The sequence below is a fragment of the Erythrolamprus reginae genome, chromosome 1 (genome assembly GCF_031021105.1).
Source record: "Erythrolamprus reginae isolate rEryReg1 chromosome 1, rEryReg1.hap1, whole genome shotgun sequence".
Lineage (NCBI taxonomy): Eukaryota > Metazoa > Chordata > Lepidosauria > Squamata > Dipsadidae > Erythrolamprus > Erythrolamprus reginae.
Window position 1 is genome coordinate 87,186,303 of NC_091950.1, and position 21,767 is coordinate 87,208,069.

Below are 21,767 nucleotides of genomic sequence, written 5' to 3' on the forward strand. Positions count from 1 at the left end.
TGTATGGAGATGTGTAGATGACATTGTTCTTGACAAATCAAGTAATTGGGACCTAGTTGATTACATCTGCCTAATCTTTAGGAGACATTCCATATAAGGCTGTACCTTCAAAACCACCACCCCCACCCCCAGAAAGACTAGCTGCCTCTTGAAAAACACTGGAAGACTTTTTAAACAATTAGTTCTTCTTTCTTAAAATCTCTTTCAGGTCTATCTCAACATGTGGTTACAGACTACAGACAAGTAGTTGAACTTCTGGAAGAAGGGATAGCAAATAGGTATTTTGTATTAAATAGTCTAATCCATGTTATCTTATTTATAATTAATTTTTTCATTGTCCTTCTATATTGCAGCTTTCATCAGCAAAAGGAATGATTTATCATTACAAGGAATTATCACCATCCCTAATAGCATACTACCGTAGTTTTTGGCGTATAAGATGCACCTTTCCCCCCTAAAAGAGACTGAAAATTTGGGTGCACCTTAGACTCTGAATGTAGCTTTTAATTAAGCTTTCTTTTTAGCCCTAATGAGATGCTTTGCTAGCTATGCGATCCTCTCTTTGCCAGCTTCTTTCATTGATGCTCCCTATGACAATTAGCTGAGCCTTTTTTCAACCATAACGAGGTGCTAAGGAGTAAAGCGATCTGCTGTGCTTTGTTAGCGAACCAATCTTTCTGCCTGATTTTCTCATTGTTTCTCTCTGAAGAGAGAGAGAAGTGAAGTGTTTTCTAAACTGTTTTTTAATTCCCATCCAGGGGTTTAAAAGCAAGCATGTGGGCTGAAAACCTGCAAATTAATGTGCTAAAGACTAGCCAGATGAATACCTGGTAGGCAGGTTATTTTTTCCCTATTTTCCTTCCCCAAAACTAAGGCGAGTCTTATACTCCGGTGCGTCTTATACTCTGAAAAGTACAGTAATTAGTGATGTTTTCAACCCTGGAGACAATAATTTGTATTAAATAATAGTTTGTTAATTTAATTGTTTTAATTCTATGAATTAAAATTATGAATTTTTTTTGGTGCTTTATAAAAATTATGGACATATATATATATATAGTGGTATGTAAATCCATGTGATTCTATATAGTTTAGTCATATGGTAGAATGTAATTTTACATTTAGTTTCAAGGATAATCCATATGTTGTCTAAACTTCAGCTGCTTCTAAAATTTAAATCTTGTGGTATGGTTGTTTTCATGTTTATTCTTCCATATAAGTTGCCTACCTCACAAATAATAAAATATTAACTTTTCTTTTCTTGTGTGTAGAATTACCGCAGCTACCCATGTTCATGATGCCAGCAGTAGATCCCATGCTATTTTCACCATCCAATATACTCAGGTTAATTTAATTTTCCCAGTAATTTTTGAAATCCACAAGAGCAAGTCTTGTTGGTGTTGATTTCATCTATAACAAAATGACATTGTACCATGGAGCATTATATTATATTCGTAAATGTGTGACCACTGATGAGTGGCGGGTTTTTTTCAGTCGAAAACTGCATCCCATTTAGCTGAGCTAACTTGATATTGTTGAGTAGAGTGAAGGCCGTCATTATTTCTTCTTCTCTCTTTTCCCCCCATATCCTTCTTTCTCTCCTTTATGCCAACCTACCTTCCGTTTTCAAACTTTCTCTCTCTCTTCCCAATGAATTGCTGAGATAAAAGGTTGATATTGCCTTTGCAACTTCATATCTGATTAAAATCTTCAGTGCTTACTTTATCTTAAAAATAGATTAGGAATTTTAATTATGTTCTTCATTATAGCATCTCCCTCTTATGGTTTGATTTTTTGTTATTTGGATTGCATATGGCTTTAATTGTTTTTAATTTGACATAATAATCTCCAAGAATTGAGTAGAATAAAAATCAAATGAGTGCTTATACTTTGCAGGCATTGATCCCATTGGTATAAATGCAGGTTGACCGTTTGAAGCACCTCACACAATCAGTCTGTTCTAGAGTATAGAAAAATTAGAATTTTTACTCTGAAATCTGAAAATTTGTTTTCCTTCAGGCTATACTTGAGAATAATCTGCCTTCTGAAACTGCAAGCAAGATCAATTTAGTGGACCTTGCAGGCAGGTAATACTTAGTTTTTGGAGAAAACCCAGGGGTGAAATCCAGCAGGTTCTGACAGGTTCTGGAGAACTGGTAGCGAAACTTTTGAATAGTTTGAGTAGTTTGGGGAATCAGCAAATACCACCTGTGGCTGGCTCCAGTAGTGGGAAGGGAATAGGGATTTTGCAGTATACCATGGCCACCAAGCCACGCCCATAGAACCAGTAGTTTAAAAAAATTGGATTTCACCACTGATAACCTCTTAAAAGTCAATTATTCATAACTGTTTACTGTTGGTTATGACCTATAAAGCCCTTCATGGCATCGGACCAGAATATCTCCGGGACCGCCTTCTGCCGCACAAATCCCAGCGACCGATTAGGTTCCACAGAGTTGGCCTTCTCCAGGTCCCGTAGACTAAAAAATGTCATCTGGCGGGTCCCAGGGGAAGAGCTTTCTCTGTGGCGGCCCCGACTCTCTGGAACCAGCTCCCCCCAGAGATTAGAACTGCCCCCACCCTCCTTGCCTTCCGGAAAACTCCTTAAAACTCACATCTGCCGTCAGGCATGGGGGAATTGAGGCATTCCCGCCCTCCCCCGGGCCTATACAATTTATGTATGGTATGTCTGTGTGTATGTTTGGTTTAATAATGGGTTTTTAAAATGTTTTTTAAAATTTATTAGATTTGTTATAAATTGTTCTATTGTTTGTTGTGAGCCGCCCCGAGTCTATGGAGAGGGGCGGCATACAAATGTAATAAATAAATAAACAAACAAACAAACAAACAAATATAATTTCTCTTTTATACTGTTTGCTGTGGAATTCCTATATGTGGATTCTGGGGAAATTCTTGGGTACATTTGAAGTTATATAGTAAGCAGAGTGGTGCGGTGGCCTAGAGGCAGAGCTCTCACCTCACAATCAGGAGGCTGTGAGTTTGATCCTAGATAGAGGCAGACATTTCTCTCTCAATGAGAAAATATCTGCTGAACATAGCTCCACGTTGGCAACAGAAAGGGCACCTGGCCACTAAACGCTCTGCGAGCCCCATTCAGTTGCACATACTCCATCCTAGAAGAGATTATGGGGTTGTTAAATGATGATTATTTGAATTTATATAGCACATGGTATCTTTAATTGGTAAACCAATTTTAATTTAGAAAGCTGTGTATAAATTGCCTTACACGTGAGCTTGTTTTTTATTGGCTTTCTCATGTGCTTCAAAATAAAATCCAAAATAGATTTTGAAACTCACATCAACAAATTGATTATTAATACACTTCAAAGGTGACATCTTTGTGACAAATGTTCTTAAGGTGAAAGGTTGAGCTGACAGTTGCCAAACATAATATATTACGAAAGGATTTTGTTAGAGCTCTAAATATCATTTAATAGATTATGTGAAGATACATTTACTGTACATGGTGTGTGAAAATAATTTCAGTACTCTGGAAAAAATGAAACCTTGGAATGCTTCTGCCTTCTAGTGGATGCATATATAGGTTCTCAGTTCTTTGGAAACATATTTACATACAGTATTTATATTTACATTTTGTCAATGTTACGAGTACTTGTTTGGCATCAGGTTATCCATGATTGGATTGATGATAGAATAGTAATTCTGTAATATCTGGATGAGGATAAATCATAGACTTTTGAATAGCACGACTTCCTTGCCAAATTTAAACTCTGCATGTTTTGGAAATATTATAAAACTTTATCTAGAGGCTTGTATTTATGAAAATAGGCTATTCTTTTCATTATTTGAGAGTTGTAGAATGTTTTCTCATTTTAATGCAGCTTACTTTTATGTACTGATAATCATTGCTCTTATTTAAATTATTTCTTTGGTTATGTGTTTCAGTGAAAAGGCCGATCCTAGTTACTGCAAAAATCGAATCACAGAGGGTGCCAACATTAACAAATCATTAGTTACTCTTGGAATTGTCATCTCTACTTTAGGTAAAAATAATATTATCTTTTATTTAAACTGCAATGAAATGTTAATGGATCACCTATTGAACTTTTCCTATGATTCATACTTGAGCAAATAAATGAAGTACTGTACTATATTCATAAAGTATTTCATTTGCTATTAGATGGGAGACAGGATTATAAAAGAAGCATTGGTTGCCTTCATACTTCATGATAAGTTGTGACTTCTTGTCTTGTTCATCTCCTTTTTTAAAGGAGCTTACCTTTGCTTCTGTGGCTTAGTTAATTACAGCAGAGATGCACATCTCCAGTTTGAACGTAATCCCAGAAATGTCATGCAGCCCCCTGAAGCTTCCTTATCTTGCAGATGTCCATCTATGGCAGTGAATGCCACAGGTGGCGCGCAGAGCCATATCTGCTGGCACGTGAGTTGTTGCCCTAGCTCAGCTCCAATGTGCATGTGTGTGCCAGCCAGCTGATTTTTCGCTCGCACAGCGGTTTTGAGAGGGTGTTTTTGGCTTCCAAAGGACCTCCGGGAGAATGCAGGAGGGCATTTTTACCCTCCCCTGGTTCCAGGGAAGCCTTTGGAGCTTGGGGAGGGTGAAAAATGAGCCTACTGGGCTCACCAGAAGGTGGGAAACATGCCATTTCCTGTTTCCAGAGAGCCTTTAAGGGGGTGGGGAAAGCTATTTTCGCCCTCCCTAGGCATTTAATTATGGGCGTGGGCACTCACGCATACACCATAGCGCACGCACATGCTCTTTCAGCACCTGAGGAAAAAAAGGTTTGCCATCACTGATCTATGGCAATAACTCAGGTTTTCTCCAATACCCCTTTCCCATACTGCTTTTCCTTTGTCACTCTTGCTGCCATATGCCTCTACTGTTTATCTTCTGTATTTAATTTTCTTGGGGGTCCCACCTGTCTAAAATTCACACCCTTTATTGTCATTGTACAGCATGTATACAGTGAAATTGGTTTAGCCTCTACTGATGCAATCTATACAGAATACAAGACAATGTGAATAATATAAAGAATAATCCCTATGCAAGTAGTTAGGGGAAAAACTAGTCATACGTTTCTATATGTACGTCATATTCTGTGCAACATATATTACTGTGGTGTATGACCTTATATCGTGGTACATACGTATTACACACTACAAGGGCACCAGTGAAATTTGTCATACTAATCTGTGGTGCTGTATTGCATTTAGGAGTCTGACAGCCCATGGGTAGAAGCTGTTTTTAAACCTGTTTGTCTGGCTGGCCCTACTTCTGTGTCTTCTGCCCAATGTAAAAGTGAAAAGAGACACTGGCCAGGGTGTGAATCATCCCTAAGTATTTTCCTTACTCTGCTGTAACAGCGAGACCTGGCAATGTCACCCAGTGGTGTTAGTGGGCAACCCATGGTTTCTTATGTCAAATTAATCATTCTCTGTAGTGCCTTCTTGTCCGAGGCTGTTAAACCAGTGTACCATACTGTTATACAATATGTGAGTAGTGATGGGCGAACCCGACGAAACATGTTTATTTTTACGTGGAAGGACCGCCATTTGCTTGCAGCGCTGCTGCGGTGGCCTTTTTCGTAAAAATAACAATGTTGATTTTTACGCGAAGACCTCCCTTTGAAGGAGCTGGGGAATCCCTTTAACGAAGAGATTCTGGGGGCGGAGCTTAGACATCACCAGCAGGTTGCTAAGGACGCCAAGGTGATCACTTCCTGGATTCCATGGAATCCAGGAAGTGATCACCTTGGTGTCCTTAGCAACCTGCCGGTGACGTCAAAGCTCCGAACGCCGAACACGACCTCGAACTTTGCCCGAAATTTCAAAGAATTTCGGGTTCGGGTTCAGCATACCGAACACCGCAAAATTCGGTACGGACCGAATTGTGTGAGTTCGGTTCGCCCATCACTATATGTGAGGACATTTTCTATTGTGGACCAATAGAAAGAAGTCATCAGTTGTGGTTCAACCTGATTTTTCTGCAGGACTCTAAAGAAATGAAGTCTACTTCACTTCTTTACCATTACCAGAACAATAGTTATCTTACTGGCATTGTCTTGGCTCTTTGCTTATCTGTGATGAATTCACAGCCAATTGGGGAAACCAAGAGAAACAGTATGGTGACTTGAAAGGACAGACTAGAAGCAGCATTCTTTGCCCTTCTGCTTTTCTCTTCACCTTTTTGCAAGAAATGAGGGGGATGCAAGGAACAATGAAGAGTGCTGCTGGTTTTATCCACTTTCAGCTTCTTCCTGCTAAGTTGTCTTATTTCCTGTTATCTTTTAATATCAACAGGCAAACAGGAAGCATCTGCAGTATTAAGGAGAAAGAAATAGCAGTTCTTTTCTTTTAGACATAAATTCCCTCTCTGCTTTCTTTCTGTTTTCTTCCACTTTACTGAGGACCATAAAATTCAGAAACTTGAACATGTCGTACTTCCCTAAAAGAGAGATAAAGAATTATTTAGTGAATGAATGGACTCTGCCTACCAGACCCCTTCCTACCAATGGCAAGACTCCTTGCTTTCAATGGTGGGAAAGTATCAGCAATTTGCTGGGGAGAGTAGCAGCTTTTTGCTGAGAATGTATGTATAAACTAATGAGAGAGAATGATGTGAGTCATTCATGTGTGATTGTCAGGTCACATATAAGGTGCCGCTCTATTGGCATGTTTAGTGAGTTTCAAATGTTTCCATCATGTTCAAGTTAGCAAACATATTAGGGATAATTAAGTGGGTTCCTTAAAGCAGTGTTTCCCAACCTTGGCAACTTGAAGATATTTGGACTTCAACTCCCAGAATTCTCCAGCCACCAAATGCTGGCTGGGGAATTCTGGGAGTTGAAGTCCAGATATCTTCAAGTTGCCAAGGTTGGGAAACACTGCCTTAAAGTTATGGTTATTCTTTACTATTTATTTGATTTTTTTTGTCCCACCTCTATTGCTTTATAAGTAAATCAGAGGTCAACATACCGAATGTTCTTACAATTCAAAGAAAAAAGAAAGCTAATATTACAATGTTTAGCATAATATAATATTATGCCTCATTCTGCGCCTTCATCCTGTATGTTTATTTGAGAAGGCAGGAGAGAAATTAGTTGATTTTTTTTTAAAAGCATATTGTTCTAAGAAATTTGTAGTAAACACATTATGTACATTAAGTTACAAATAAGGAATTTTTATATTTACTGGGAATCTTTTCTTCCGTATGAACTTGGGTAAGGGAGAAAAACTTGCTTTATGGAATTCAAAATATTTTTGTAGCTGGAACTGCACAGAGATAAGAAAATAAGAAAATGGACTTACCTGATATACCCTTTCTTGTGGGGTGGAGCTAGCCTCCAAAGATGGTAAGACACCACCCTGTGGCCAGTCAGGACTGAATCTATATTTTAAAATTTTGCCCCTCTGCCTGCTTTCCTCCTCTTTAGATGAAGGACGAAATCAGATTCTGCATGCAGTTACCATACAGACATACTGCTTATGTCTATTCATGAACCAACGTATTCTAGCCAGACTATATATAACAGGAGGGATTTGGAGGCTAGCTCCGCCCCATGAGAAAGGGCATATCAGGTAAGTCCAATGCCCATTCTCCATGGTAGGTGGAGCTAGCCTCCAAGGATGGAACATACCAAAGTAGTCACCCCAAAAACCAGGAGGGCCACTAAGTCTGGATGGGGCCTTCACCCTCTCTCCCCACCTGTTGTAGAACCCGCCCCAAGTCTACGGAGAGGAGTGGCATACAAATCCAATAAATAAAATAAAATAAATAAACCCTTCTTCCAAAAGCTGCCTCATCTGAGGTGAAGGCGTCCATTTTGTAATGATGGAGAAAAGGAGTCGGTGAGGCCCAAGTGGCCGCTCTTCAGATCTCGTTGATGGGCGCTCTGGTTGATCATGCAGTCTTTAGGAAGGAGGTCAGCTAGGGGCCAAATCAGGGCAATTGATCAAACCGTGGGTGTCACTTGTTCTGGGAAGCCATCGATCTTGTCAGAAGCTCCTGCCTAGTGCTGTGTCAATAAGGCTCCTGCCGGTGAAGGTATTGCCGTACTGAATTGTGATATTTGGCATCTTAAAAGCTTAAACTGTGATCAAAGGACCATAATTATTGAATAAGAAAACCAGAGGCGTCAAACTTGATTTAATTGAGGGCTGCATCAGGGTTGGGTTTGACTTAGTGGGGTGGGGTGGGTGTGGCTTGCATGGGCGTGGCCAGCTGGACATCACTTGTGTCAGCACCTATGATGGCCCAAGCATTCTACCAGTGAAAATGGGTTCCTGAGCTCCTGTTTTTGGCTGCCACGGCCTCCTGCAACCCTTTGCTAGTGAAAACAGTGCTTGGAAAGGCCACACATGATCCATAAACCTCCTAAGCTCCATTTTCAGGGGCAGAGGATTGCAAGAGGCTGTGGCAGCCAAACACGGAGCTTGGGAACCAGTTTTTGCTGGCGGAAGGCCCACGGGCCACGGGCTACTGTTTCCAGGGCAGCCCCATGGGCCAGATCTAAATACTCTTCGGGCCACATCTGGGCCCTGGGCTTTGAGTTTGATAGCCCTGAATAAAACAGTATAGTCTTAATCTTAGACTATTCAAAGTTACTTTAGCATAAAAAATATTTTTGAATTTTATTTTTTTTACTGTATAACTCTGACCTTTTTTTTTTTTGCTTCTTAGCTGAAAACACTCAACTGTTCAGCAGCTGCCAGAGCATCAGCAGTATAGCCAGTGAAGTGGACAGTGACCGTACAGACAGTTACTGTGGCTCCAATATCAATAGCTGCAAGCGTCAAGCTTACATTCCGTATCGGGATTCCATTCTTACTTGGCTTCTGAAAGATAGTCTGGGTGGCAATTCCAAGACCATAATGATTGCAAGTGAGTATAAAGATTTGCTTTGATTTCAAGAATGGTCATATGGTCTAAATATTCCTAAAGGCAATATTCTATTAATTGCCCAAGGACAGTGTAATATCTCTCGGAAACGTGTGACATAGAAAATAATTGAGCAAGAGCTGTCTGTCATTGTCACATTATAAATTTCAATATGGAATTGTATTTTACCTCTGTCAGTAGTTCCTAATGAGATATTATTGTTTATTTTAAAAGATTTATAAGCTGCCCTTACTATGTATTAACAACATGTAGGTTTTAAAGAAATTTTTTGCCAGACCTCTGCCTTTCAGAGGTCTGGCAACATTTTTCTTTAAAACCTACATGTTGCTAATAATATAAAGAAACAAACAAGTAGGAACAGGTTAAAACAAGATAATTTGCTAACCTATCAGCATAGCAAATTAAGCATGTGCTCTAATATGTTTTGATATTTATTTATTTAATTAATTAATTAATTAATTGGATTTGTATACCGTCCCTCTCCGAGGACTCGGGGCGGCTCACAGCATATATAAAAAACAGAACAATAATGTAATCCAATTAATACTACAATTTAAAAAGGAAAAAAAATTAACCGAACAATTAACTTATTAACCAAACATTCAGCAGTCATACTTAAGGCATTCAGTGGTCAGGGGAAGATCTAAAAGACTCAAGCCTGGCAAAGATGAGTTTTTAAGCTCTTTTGGAAGGCAAGGAGGGAGGGGGCAGTGCGAATCTCTGGGGGGAGTTGATTCCAGAGGGCCGGGGCTCCCACAGAGAAGGCTCTACCCCTAGGTCCTGCCAACCGACATTGTTTGGTCGACGGGACCCTAAGGAAGCCAACTCTGTGGGATCTCACTGGTATTAGATAGAAAGGTAAAAACAAAAGCATTTTTAAAAATCCATACATTAGGCATTGTCTTTCTTTCTTGCATTCCAGCCAGAAATGTCATTGCATCCAGTGTGTTTTAGAGAAATTCTTGTCTAGCCAATTTTAAAGAACAAATAGGGTTATGGCATTTTGCAGCAGCAAAAAAATTTAGGAGTTTTCAATGCCATAAATACTTTTCAATTGAAACCTATCCAATTACTGGATAATTAGTCCTACTTGTTCAATAAATCAAACAGCCATCACTGTCAAATAATGGATAAACTAAAAATTGTATAAAAGTTTCAAACAGGGATATGGATACAGTATGTTCCAGTAATTTAATCAAATGTTGTTAAGGCATGTGCCATCATGGCTAAAATTGTCTTCTTTTGAGTAGGCATAATTTTGTCTCCTACTTTATAAAAAGCATAGATCTGCCTGCCTGCTGTCTTTTCTAACTATTTTAACGAAGACTGAGTTGCAAAAGTGTGGGTATAACCAACTGTTACAAAGATAAATCACTTACCCATATTTTCAACAAAGTTTACTTTGGCAAAAGTTGTTTTTTGATTCATCTATTATTTGAATTAACATCAAGATTTGGCCAATAAGTGATTAGATGCACAAACATATTTTACAGCATAGACATTTAAAATGTGGCTCAAATTCCCAAGTTAGTGAAGCATTTACTAGATCACCTTGGAAATAACTGTAGATTCAGGAAAATAATCACGTAAAGCAAGGACCATTACTGTTCTAAGTCAATTTCTCTTCGAAACACTTCAGTTTTTGTTGCTGACAATTTCTGGTGATTTGCACGCATGAAAAAAGTATATCAACTTATATTGCCCTTGGGTAGAAGAATGAAATGCAAATGGCTTGGGGGTCAAAATATCTAAAGCACATTTTACATTTATTTTAGTAATTTTCTTTTTGTATCTGTAGCTATTTCTCCTGCAAGCTGTTGCTATAATGAAACTGTGAACACCTTACGCTATGCTTCAAATGCCAAAAAAATTATTAACAAACCTCGTGTAAATGAGGTGAGCTACCTTGTGTGTTTCTTTTATTTTATTAAGCATATTTGTTAGCTTTCTAAAGAAAGGGTCCCCAACCTTGGCAACTTTACAACTTGTGCATGCTGGCTGAGGAATTCTGGGAGTTGAAGTCCACAAATCGTAAAGTTGCCAGGGTTGGGGACTCCTGCTTTAAAAGATTACACTATTTTTGTTTGTATAATTTTTATGCATTTTTAAAACAATTGACGGTGCAGTTCTTTTAGTGTCATCTTTTTTCCTAATACATTATAGTAGTCGTCACTTAATGATGACATTTGGGATCACCTAGTCTCTTGCTAAACGATGCGATTGTTAAATAACATATGTGACCGTGTTGAACTTAATACCATCAGTTTTGCTGGGGTGGTTAATTGAATCATTGCGGGTTGTCAAGTGCATCATCCTGTGATTGCAACTTGTGACTTCCTTCTGGGCAGCCTCTTCCTCTGTCTCATGTCTGGCAGATCAATCATGATCGTGTAACCACGGGATACTGCAAATGTATATAAATGCATGTTGGTTCTCCAGCTCCTGAATCAAGATTAAGTGACTGCAGAGTTGCTATAACAGTTGCATGTTCAAAGATTAGTTGTAAAACTACTTTTTACATACCATTGTAACTTTGACTAATTGCTGAATAAAACAATCAGTTAGTGAGGATTATCTACTATATTTAGTAGCAATAGCACTTAGACTTATACAGTATACCGCTCCACAGTGCTCCGCTCCACAGAGTCAGCCTATTGTCCACCCCCCCAAAAAAAATCTGGGGGGATGTACATTTACAACGGTTACAGGATCCTATGGTCATCCTCATTTTACCAACCTGAGAAGGCTGGAAGGGTGAGTCAACCTTGAGCCAGTCAGTGGGCAGAGTTAGCCTGCAACACTGCATTCTAACCACTGGGCAGCAGGGGTCATGTAAAGTATGCTGTTGTCATATATTCATCTATTACATATGTAGTTCCCTAGTAATCATCACACATTAAGAGGGAAGAAGATTTAATTTAGACATCCAATATTGGGAGAAGTAATAATGTTGTGCAATCCTTTTTTCTTTCCATTCCTGGAAATAGTGAGGGCAGAATATATTGACTGGTAATGCCATAAAATGTCCAATAAACATGGTTTAGAGGCAATGAATTATTTCCTTACTTTTTAAAAAGTTCCTCTTAATTTTTCAGGATGCAAATGTGAAACTGATTAGAGAATTACAAGAAGAAATACGTAGATTGAAAGTTATGTTGATGAATTTCGAGATGGTATGTACAACTGTATCACCTACATTTGATCAAAATCATTCAGTCCCTTTGTATATATTATTAGAAGTATAATATTGGTTTTCCTCAAGATATTAGTCAGATTTGTTATTGCATGGATCCTAATCTGAATCAAGTATCATACATCTGCAATGAAGTATTTTTTTTAAAAGAAACCCATTTTGGTTGTTAAGACCATATCAGATTTGTCATTAAATTTTATCTCCTAATAATTTGGCATAATGTGATGCAGCACGCATGATATCTGTTGTGGTTAGCTCTGACCCAGCTCCTGCCACAAGGAATGTGCAGGTGGATGTGGGGGAGACATCCACATGCTGCAGGCCTGTTTTGCTCCCGATGGAATCTGCCGATGAAGCCTCCTCTGACCAAGGAAGCACGAGTGACAGGGAAGAGGGGAGTTTGGCAGACAGCCCAGGAGGAGATCAGTCATCTGTATCATCCCTGGATTCTGAACAAGAATTAATGACACATCCACGCATGCGTAGAGTGATGCATAGGAGACAACAACTGAAGGATTATTACAAGAGAAAATGAGGCCACCTGTGGTTGGGTGGGGCTGCTGTAATTAGTGCGACAGATAAAAGTGCAACCTGGTGTTTTAGCCTCATGGCAGTTTATCTGATTCATTGTTTCATCAAGATCGTGGTTTTTGCTGTTCAGGATTGTGTGTGTGGACTCTCTGGACTTTAGAATTGGACTCAATTTCCCAGTTATTGGGTGAGCAATTTGACTGCATTTAACCTGTGCCTTGTGTGTACCAGAAAATCCCTTTGACATTTAAAAAGGGAGCTGTTTCTGTTTTTCTGTTTATAAAAACTTTTGGGTTTTCCTTTTATCGTGTGGTATGTGTCTTCCTGGACCAATTACCGTGTAATTATGGGCGATTGAGACACGCCAGCATAACAATTAGGATACATTTTTTTCTGTTCTTACTTTGTTTTCCATTCTCAAGGCATTAATTTGTACTGAATATAGAAACATTTCAGAAATCTTATTAATATTTTGTCCCCACAGATAAATTCTAGTCCTTCATGGAGCGATGACAAAGAAGGAAATATTACAGAATTAGTACTTCAAAATGAAATCAAGGTTGGTAGGCATTGTGTTTTTTCAAATCTGTGCAAAATAAGATTGTGGTCCCAGATTAATGTCTGGAAGAGGAAAAAAATTGTAGTGGATGAAGTTTTAAAATATGTCCTAGTATTTATAAATAAAATGGGTAAGTTGTGAATGAAATGAAACCCAATCTTTTTTTAAAAATAAAGACGCTTTATTATTAGGAGCAAAACTTAACTGAAAAAAGACACTGCTGACAGTGATCATTTTTACATTTAGAAAATATACTGCTCAAAAAAATAAAGGGAACACTCAAATAACACATCCTAGATCCAATGAATGAAATATTCTCATTGAATACTTTGTTCTGTACAAAGTTGAATGTGCACAACAGCATGTGAAATTGTCAATCAGTGTTGCTTCCTAAGTGGACAGTTTGATTTCACAGAAGTTTGATTTACTTGGAGTTATATTGTGTTTTGTTTAAGTGTTCCCTTTATTTTTTTGAGCAGTGTATGTATTCTACATTTCTGATTTTGGCTTCATCATTGATTTTGCTTGCCAGAAAATCACAAAAAGTGATCACATGACCCCAGGACACTGCAACCATCATGAGTCAGTTGCCAACAACATTTGGAGTAATATATAACAGTTATAAAAAGTTTTTTATCCTGCCCTTGTTTTTTTTTAATAAATAACTCAAAGCAGCAAACAACCATACCTTTCCCCTCACATTTTCCCTTCTGAGGTGGATTGGGCTGAGAGAGAATGACTGGCCAAAGTCTCCCAGATGGCATTTATGAATTAGAACTTTAGGAATTAGGAATTTATGATATTCCTGGAGGGGTCTGTAATATGGTAAATGATTTAGCTTTACTAGATAAATGGTCAAAGCAATGGAAACTGCAGTTTAATGTTTCCAAATGTAAAATAATGCACTTGGGGAAAAGGAATCCTCAATCTGAGTATTGCATTGGCAGTTCTGTGTTAGCAAAAACTTCAGAAGAGAAGGATTTAGGGGTAGTGATTTCTGACAGTCTGAAAATGGGTGAGCAGTGTGGTCGGGCAGTAGGAAAAGCAAGTAGGATGATTGGCTGCATAGCAAGCAGGAAGAGGGAGATTATGATCCCGCTATATAGAATGCTGGTGAGACCACATTTGGAATACTGTGTTCAGTTCTGGAGACCTCACCTACAAAAAGATATTGACAAAATTGAACGGGTCCAAAGACGGGCTATAAGAATGGTGGAAGGTCTTAAGCATAAAACGTATCAGGAAAGACTTAATGAACTCAATCTGTATAGTCTGGAGGACAGAAGGAAAAGTGGGGACATGATCGAAACATTTAAATATGTTAAAAGGTTAAATAAGGTTCAGGGGGGAAGTGTTTTTAATAGGAAAGTGAGCACAAGAACAAGGGGACACAATCTGAAGTTAGTTAGGGGAAAGATAAAAAGCAACGTGAGAAAATATTATTTTACTAAAAGAGTAGTAGATCCTTGGAACAAACTTCCAGCAGACGTGATTGGTAAATCCAAAGTAACTGAATTTAAACATGCCTGGGATAAACATATATCCATTGTAAGATAAAATACAGGAAATAGTATAAGGGCAGACTAGATGGACCATGAGGTCTTTTTCTGCCGTCAGTCTTCTATGTTTCTAAGTTTCTAGAACTCAGTCTCCTGGTTTAGAGGCAAGCAGCTTAACCACCACACCAAACTGGCTCTCAGGTTTTATCTTACTTCCATTTTAAAAATATTAAAATAAGCACTTTTTTCTCATCATCTTCAAAGATTGACCAGTTGACCAAAGACTGGACAGATAAATGGATTAACAGAAAAGCTATTATGGAAGAGTACAGCGTGGATATCAACAAGAAGAAAGCTGGAGTGACAATAGACTCCAATTTACCTCATTTCATGGCCATGGATGATGACGTCCTTAGTACTGGAGTCGTACTGTACCATCTCAGGGTGAGATGAGATTTCTGTATTTAGCCATTACTTCAAAATGATGTAAGATGTAATTATGAATAGAAAACCTTAATCTGCAACACTTGCCTAATAACAATATTTCAAAGGTTTTGGAAAGGTTCAGAAAACAGAATATATAAATGGAACTTATTGGAACTGCATAGTAGTATTTGTAAGTAAAAACCTTAATTATTAAAAGTATGAATAGCATAATCAGCAACAACGTAATAATAAAGACTACATAGTAATAAAGAATAGCAGAAATTTTTAATTATTAGCTATATTCTTAATAATTGATAGTTTATCTTTACCATAATAATTATACTTTACTACATCGTGGAATTTAATATTTCTGCATGTTGTTGTGATTTACATGTTGTGTAAAGTTCTCACATTCTAAAATATAATTGCCATTAGTCAAAGTTTAGAAGTACAGCTCCCAATACAACTCAGTTTAGAAAAAAAAAATAGGGCATTAAATTAGGCCATTAGATTTGGGGTTAAATTGGATATCAAGCTATTTACACATGCCCGGTTTCCATTAATAAACAATTAACTTCAATGTATGATTTATTATTGGGCTAGGTGTTTTAAAAAACCTACCTAAATTTAATGTTTTAATGGGGGGAAATGTCATTTTTTCTCATATGTTGAAAATCATAAATTGCACTTTAAGAATTATTAGTAATCCATTTTTAAAGTCAAATATGTGTCAGTGTTTGTTCCTATGCAGATAATGTTGTTGTGTAGAAGAGTTCATGTAGTTTGAAATATACTCATATTTTTATTAAAATAGAATTTCAAAAATAAATTGCCATTAGTGGTTGTTTTTTTTAATCTATTACTATGCTGAAAAGGGAAATATGATGCTACATATTGAATATTTCTGATTTGGTAATAAATATAAGCATTTTAATGTTTTCAAAATTATTAACCATAAATTTCTATTCTCAAAGTATACAAAGCTTTTATCTCATAAGAAAAAACAAAAAGGACAGTGGATAGATTAAAAAATTTATACCCAGAAGAACTAGAATGTCCAACTTGTTAATCACTTGCCTAAGAGAAATATCACTTAGAAGGAAGTTGTAACATAAATTGTAACATCTGTCCATTTTAATATTGTCGTATTTGTTCTTCAAGTATTTAAAATATTTATTTTATTTTTATTTATTTATTTTGTCCAATACAAATTGAAAGTTAAGGAGAATAAAAACGTGTAGTAGTAAATATCAGGGAAGGGATAGTCTTATGCTAGTCTTATTTGCTGTTTATAATACCTAATGCAATGTTGTACAGTATTTAGAATTCACCATTTATGCTTTGCATAAAATTTTCAATTGAGTTTCTATAATCCTACACTTTTCTTTAAATATTTCAATTTAGGCTCCTTAGTATCTATGTATAGAAGCTTAACCTCAGCTCAAGGATGCCTCAATTACAGTTCATGATGTTTAGGTCTACTTCTTTTACATTCTCCAAGCCGTCCTGAGTCTTTGGAGAGGGGAGGCATATAAATCCAATCAATCAAACAAACAAACAAACTTCTTCTGGGGCCACTTTTCTGAACAGTTGTGAAAGCAGTTTGTTAGTCTTCTGTCAATGCAGGTCTTGTTATTTGTAAGATGCAAGAAAGTTTAGTTGCAACTGTAGCAGTGATGATCAGAGGCTGGAATTTGTTCTTATTGTCCTCTTTTGGACTATTGAAGTGGAGCAGGCAATCCACTCAACTCCATCACATCCAAAGAGATTCATCTTTTCTTCCATAGGTGGCTATGTGACTGATAGCAGATATTTCAGGCAAACAGCTTTTGCTGCTAATGGCTATGGACAGCAAAACCATCCTACTGAACAAATCTGCCTAACACCCTTCTCTGTGGATCATCTCCATCTTTATGCAGAGGAAGGTTGATCACTATCTGAATTGGGAGGGAACAGGTTCTCCTCCTTTTGGGGAAGGCTCTAAATCCCAGATCCACAATGCTGGAGTGATGGAAGCTGTGCTAGCCATCTATCAAAATTTGTTCCTTTCTCCATCCTCTCTCCATATTAGGGAGGATGGTTATTGGATGTTCTCCTTGCCAGCAGGAAAATCCATTTATCCCTACATTTTATTTACTCTGCAGTGTACTTTTCAGCCAATGCCACTTATAAACCACATTAATGAAGCAGAGTAGACATTTTAGGGACTGGACATCATTGCAGAGATGATATAAAGTCCATCCTTATTATTGCTATTTCAGCACAATTATTGCGATATAATTAAGGAGGAGATTATGAAATTAAGGAATTAGTGTTTATGTTCATTACTATATATCACATTCATTTCTTTTTTCTAAACTAACATCTATTGTTTAAAATATGCATACTGTTTAAATTCAGTTGACAAAAAATACTTCAATTTGCCTGATGAACTTTTTTCATTTTAAAGTTTTGGCGCATGCATGATTTCGTCATCCTTATGCAGCTGAAATATTTTGCTTAAGTGTTCAATTAGAACAAAAACCTGGATTCTTTTCAAATGTGTGTTCAGAAGTTTGCCAAGATTAGGAGGAATTCTGCTGTCGCAAAGCAATAGCTCTGAAGAGCTGGCTAGATTTTTTTGGAATTTTGCAATCCTACCTCAGATTCAGAAAGACTGTAGTACAAAGATTTTTTAAATAGTAATTTTAAATATCTGTATTCTGGTCTTTATAACAAAGCATATTAATTAATTTACAATACTTGAAAGTGGCTGAGGATATATGGAAAGAAGCCTAGTTTGCAACTAGGCTTCTTTCCATATAATTTATCAATAGGACGCTTATTTAAACCCTTTTAAGCCTGTTTCATTAACACTACACTAACAACTTTATCCCCTCTTTCTTTGCTTCTAGATGCTGCTTTTTTCTTTTCTTTATGCTTTGCCTTTTTAAAATTCAGGTATCTTGTAATTTCAACTGAGGAACAAGAAGGTAAAAGGCTGTTTTTCATTTCCATAATAAAAATGCTGCTGTAACATTTATATGAGCAGCAAAGAAGATCACAGTATGCTTCTTGTTTATATTTTAACATCTATTTATGGATCTTGGCTGATGATAGCAATTGCTGTAAAATTGGAGATTTAAAATTACAGTGATATGAACTCTCTTGAGGAAAAAGAATAATTTGTGTCACAGGGTCACGTGTCAATGATATAAAAGTACTCTGATCCACAGTTCTGGTTTCTTATTAAATATAGACTAGCTTATGTTATACAGTATATAATGAAAATCCTTTAAATTTTAGATAAGAACCATCTAGACTAAGGGTCCCCAACTTTGGCAACTTTAAGACTTGTGGACTTCAACTGCTGGCTGAGGAACTCTGGAAGTTGAAGTCCATAAGTCTTAACGTTGCCAAGGTTGGAGACCCCTGATCTAGATTTATTGCTGTCAAAGAAAAATTCCTTGTTCAGATAAAAAAATGTTAATATAGGTAGTTGCTTTGTGCTAATCCTGGGAATGAATTTGATTTAGTGTTATTACCTCATTATTATTTTTAGGAAGGAACTACCAAAATTGGAAGAAGTGATTCAAACCAGGACCAAGATATTGGTAAGAGTTAGGATATGTGATCCATGGGTTTACAGGCTTAAGATTACCTTAATTAAAAGCTACATTATGATTTTTCATGGATCCATTTATTGAGCATTTATGTACATAAAGTTGCCAAGAAAACTGCTTGGACATGTTCATAAGGTCACCAGGAGGTGAGCTTAATTTAAATTTGACAATTTTTTTTCATTGACCAACATTAAGTTCATCAAATGATGAAAGCTTCTGTAGGACGTTGTGTATGTTCCATTGCACATAAATAACATTATACATTTGATAATTATGTTACAATGTATTATAATGAGTAATAAATTATACATCAGCACAGTCAGCTACAAAACAAATAATTGTTTCACAAAATAGGTATGGTGAGGCAGATAAAACCTGTGTTGTAAGGAAATCATTCGATAAGCACATTTATTGTATTGAGAGTGGACCATTTTTGATGGATTAAATTTTAATTATTGAACAAAAATTTGATCCTGATGTTTAATAATGTGTGTAAACATGCAAGTATTCCCTTCATATAGTTCTTGCATGTATATAGTTCTTGCGTGGTATACCACAGCCACTGGTCCTCACCACTTTTCTATCCATTTCTATACACACCTGAGAAGAAGTATGAGACTATATTGTTTTCTCCAGCCACCTGCTTTTATTAGTGATTTTATTAAAATTCATGGTTTTAGTTGTTTGGAGAGTAAAGATAAACTGAATCCTTTTCTGTCTAAGTTGTTCTGCTCAATATTATTGCTTTCCCTTCTGTTGATGCAGTGAAAATCTTCCACCTCATTGACATGCGGTGTACGGGAAGGAAGAAGCAAAAAGATGCATTCTTTCCTCTAGGAATCGATGGAAATTATTGGGTTTTTAAAAATAACTTTCAGCAAGCTATCTGATCCAGCCAGCTAACACATAAATCTGGTTTATGAGCATTATAAATCCAATTAATAAACAAATAAGCCACCCCGAGTCCCTGGAGAGAGGCGGCATATAAATCCAATTAATTAATTAATTAATTACATTTCTGATTTTCCACTAGTTATAGTAACAGCAAAGTAGCGGCCCATTTCCTGCTACTTAGTAGTTCATACTGACTAATTGGTTGCCAGAGGGGATAGTAACCTGCAAGCCATCCATCCATGTCTTCATCATTTTAGGCATTGTAGAAATTATTATTCCTACTAATAAGCATATCAATTCTGACAAGTTTTTCTAGATACACTGAAGGTTTGAAATCCATACACTTTGTAGTGTTGCAGGGTCAGGGGATTGAAAGGGACCATTGTGTTATAGACAATCGGCATGGGATTGTGACTCTGCGGCCTCTTCAGGGAGCACATTGTGTTGTAAATCATCATGAAGTAACTGATTCTGTTCGTTTATCACAAGGTAAGAATTTGATGTTCACGGAATTTTTAATACCTAAGATTCATACCTAAGGATGAAATCATATATAGAACTAATAGTAGCTAATGACAGTTCTATTTTCCCTAGGGTTATCTAATTCCTTTTAAATCCTTTATACACATTAATAATTTAATTTAATACATATTTTTCTTCCTGTTTCATAATATTTGAACACATGACTCATTAAATTTCTTTGCAATATATAGTCAGGACAAACAAAAGAAAGTAATTCTACGCATAATACATAATCTATTCAAGCAATGAGTCCTTCAGGATTGAGCGGCATAGAAGTCAAATTAAATAAATAAACATTTGAAGCATTGTATTGTTAAACTGCTCTGGCCAGTCTGATTAATTTGCTTTCTGGCCAATGTGTCTTCTTAGTAAGTGAGCCAAGATAAGATGCACTTTCAGATTAATTCCCCATAACATGGTGATGATTAATTCAAATTTAATATTAATTCACATGTCTTTGTATTTTAGTGTTGCTTTATTTTCTTTTTATCCTTGCTTACTATTTTAGTCCCTACTTACACAGCCTTCTTTTTGGAATTTGCATTTTCCCTTTACTTGGCCACTCTCCAAAAAATCTCTGCCAATATATATAGGATGATGAAGACAATCTATAGTTTAAATATACATAAAATATTTTGAACAAAGTTTTATCATTGTTTAATTTTGCTTTTTTCCCCTTTCCCCCCTTTTTAGGAGCTGTAGTAGTCCTTGGCAAAATTCACAAATTTAGATTTAACCATCCTGCTGAAGCTGCCCTTTTAAGGCAAAGGCGTTCAGTAAGTTTAGAGAGCGGTCTAATTTTCTTGCACAGTTGCTATACAGGGGAAAATATTTAAATGTTGTATGTTGTTAGCCAATACATTTAAGTGCTTTTAAAAGACATTGAAAAGAAAAAGAAAAGACCATGATACATAACTGAGAATTCACACAATCTTTTATGATGGTTCTTCATTAGTCTGGCCACCCTATCATATATTTGATGGCTAGTTACATCTCCTTGAGGATTTAGCTTTCATATTGCTCTAACCACCAATGTTCTCATTTCAATACATAAAAATTATATTCTACAGCTTTCTGGAACTGAAGGAAATATATGTTCATCCTGCTTTTCTTTTTTTCCTTTCCGTTTCTTTCTTTTCTTTCCTTCTTTCCTTCTTTCTTTCTTTTTCAGAAATAGCACTGACATATTACACACTTATTCTGGTAAACCATGTGCCAGAGATTAAAAAGAGAACATTCAGGACATGACCTGCTATTACTTCAAAATACTTTGATTCATGTCTAAACCCATAACATAAAACTGAATTTGAATTTATATTTATTTATTTTATTTATTTATTACTTGGATTTGTATGCCGCCCCTCTCCGAAGACTCGGGGCGGCTCACAACATGTAGAAACAAATCATAAGTAATCAAACAATTTAAAATTTTAAAGATTTAAAAAACCCCATATACTAACAGACACACACACAAGCATACCATATATAAATTAAACGTGCCCAGGGGGAGATGTTTCAATTCCCCCATGCCTGACGGCAAAGGTGGGTTTTAAGAAGTTTACGGAAGGCAGGAAGAGTAGGGGCAGTTCTAATCTCCGGGGGGAGTTGGTTCCAGAGGGCCGGTGCCGCCACAGAGAAGGCT

The 21,767-nt window shown here is 36.8% G+C and overlaps 1 protein-coding gene across 1 annotated transcript in view; it reads left to right on the forward strand.

The window, feature by feature from the left end:
* Positions 1 to 21,767, forward strand: part of STARD9 (StAR related lipid transfer domain containing 9) — a 103,897-nt gene that overhangs the window by 37,547 nt on the left and 44,583 nt on the right. The window contains exons 8-19 of the mRNA XM_070741271.1: positions 209 to 278; positions 1,272 to 1,344; positions 2,020 to 2,087; positions 3,928 to 4,025; positions 8,681 to 8,881; positions 10,698 to 10,795; positions 11,995 to 12,072; positions 13,108 to 13,182; positions 14,946 to 15,125; positions 18,649 to 18,700; positions 19,955 to 20,092; positions 20,819 to 20,901. Coding sequence (XP_070597372.1) covers positions 209 to 278; positions 1,272 to 1,344; positions 2,020 to 2,087; positions 3,928 to 4,025; positions 8,681 to 8,881; positions 10,698 to 10,795; positions 11,995 to 12,072; positions 13,108 to 13,182; positions 14,946 to 15,125; positions 18,649 to 18,700; positions 19,955 to 20,092; positions 20,819 to 20,901 — 1,214 coding nt within the window. The remainder of the gene's footprint in view (positions 1 to 208; positions 279 to 1,271; positions 1,345 to 2,019; positions 2,088 to 3,927; positions 4,026 to 8,680; positions 8,882 to 10,697; positions 10,796 to 11,994; positions 12,073 to 13,107; positions 13,183 to 14,945; positions 15,126 to 18,648; positions 18,701 to 19,954; positions 20,093 to 20,818; positions 20,902 to 21,767) is intronic.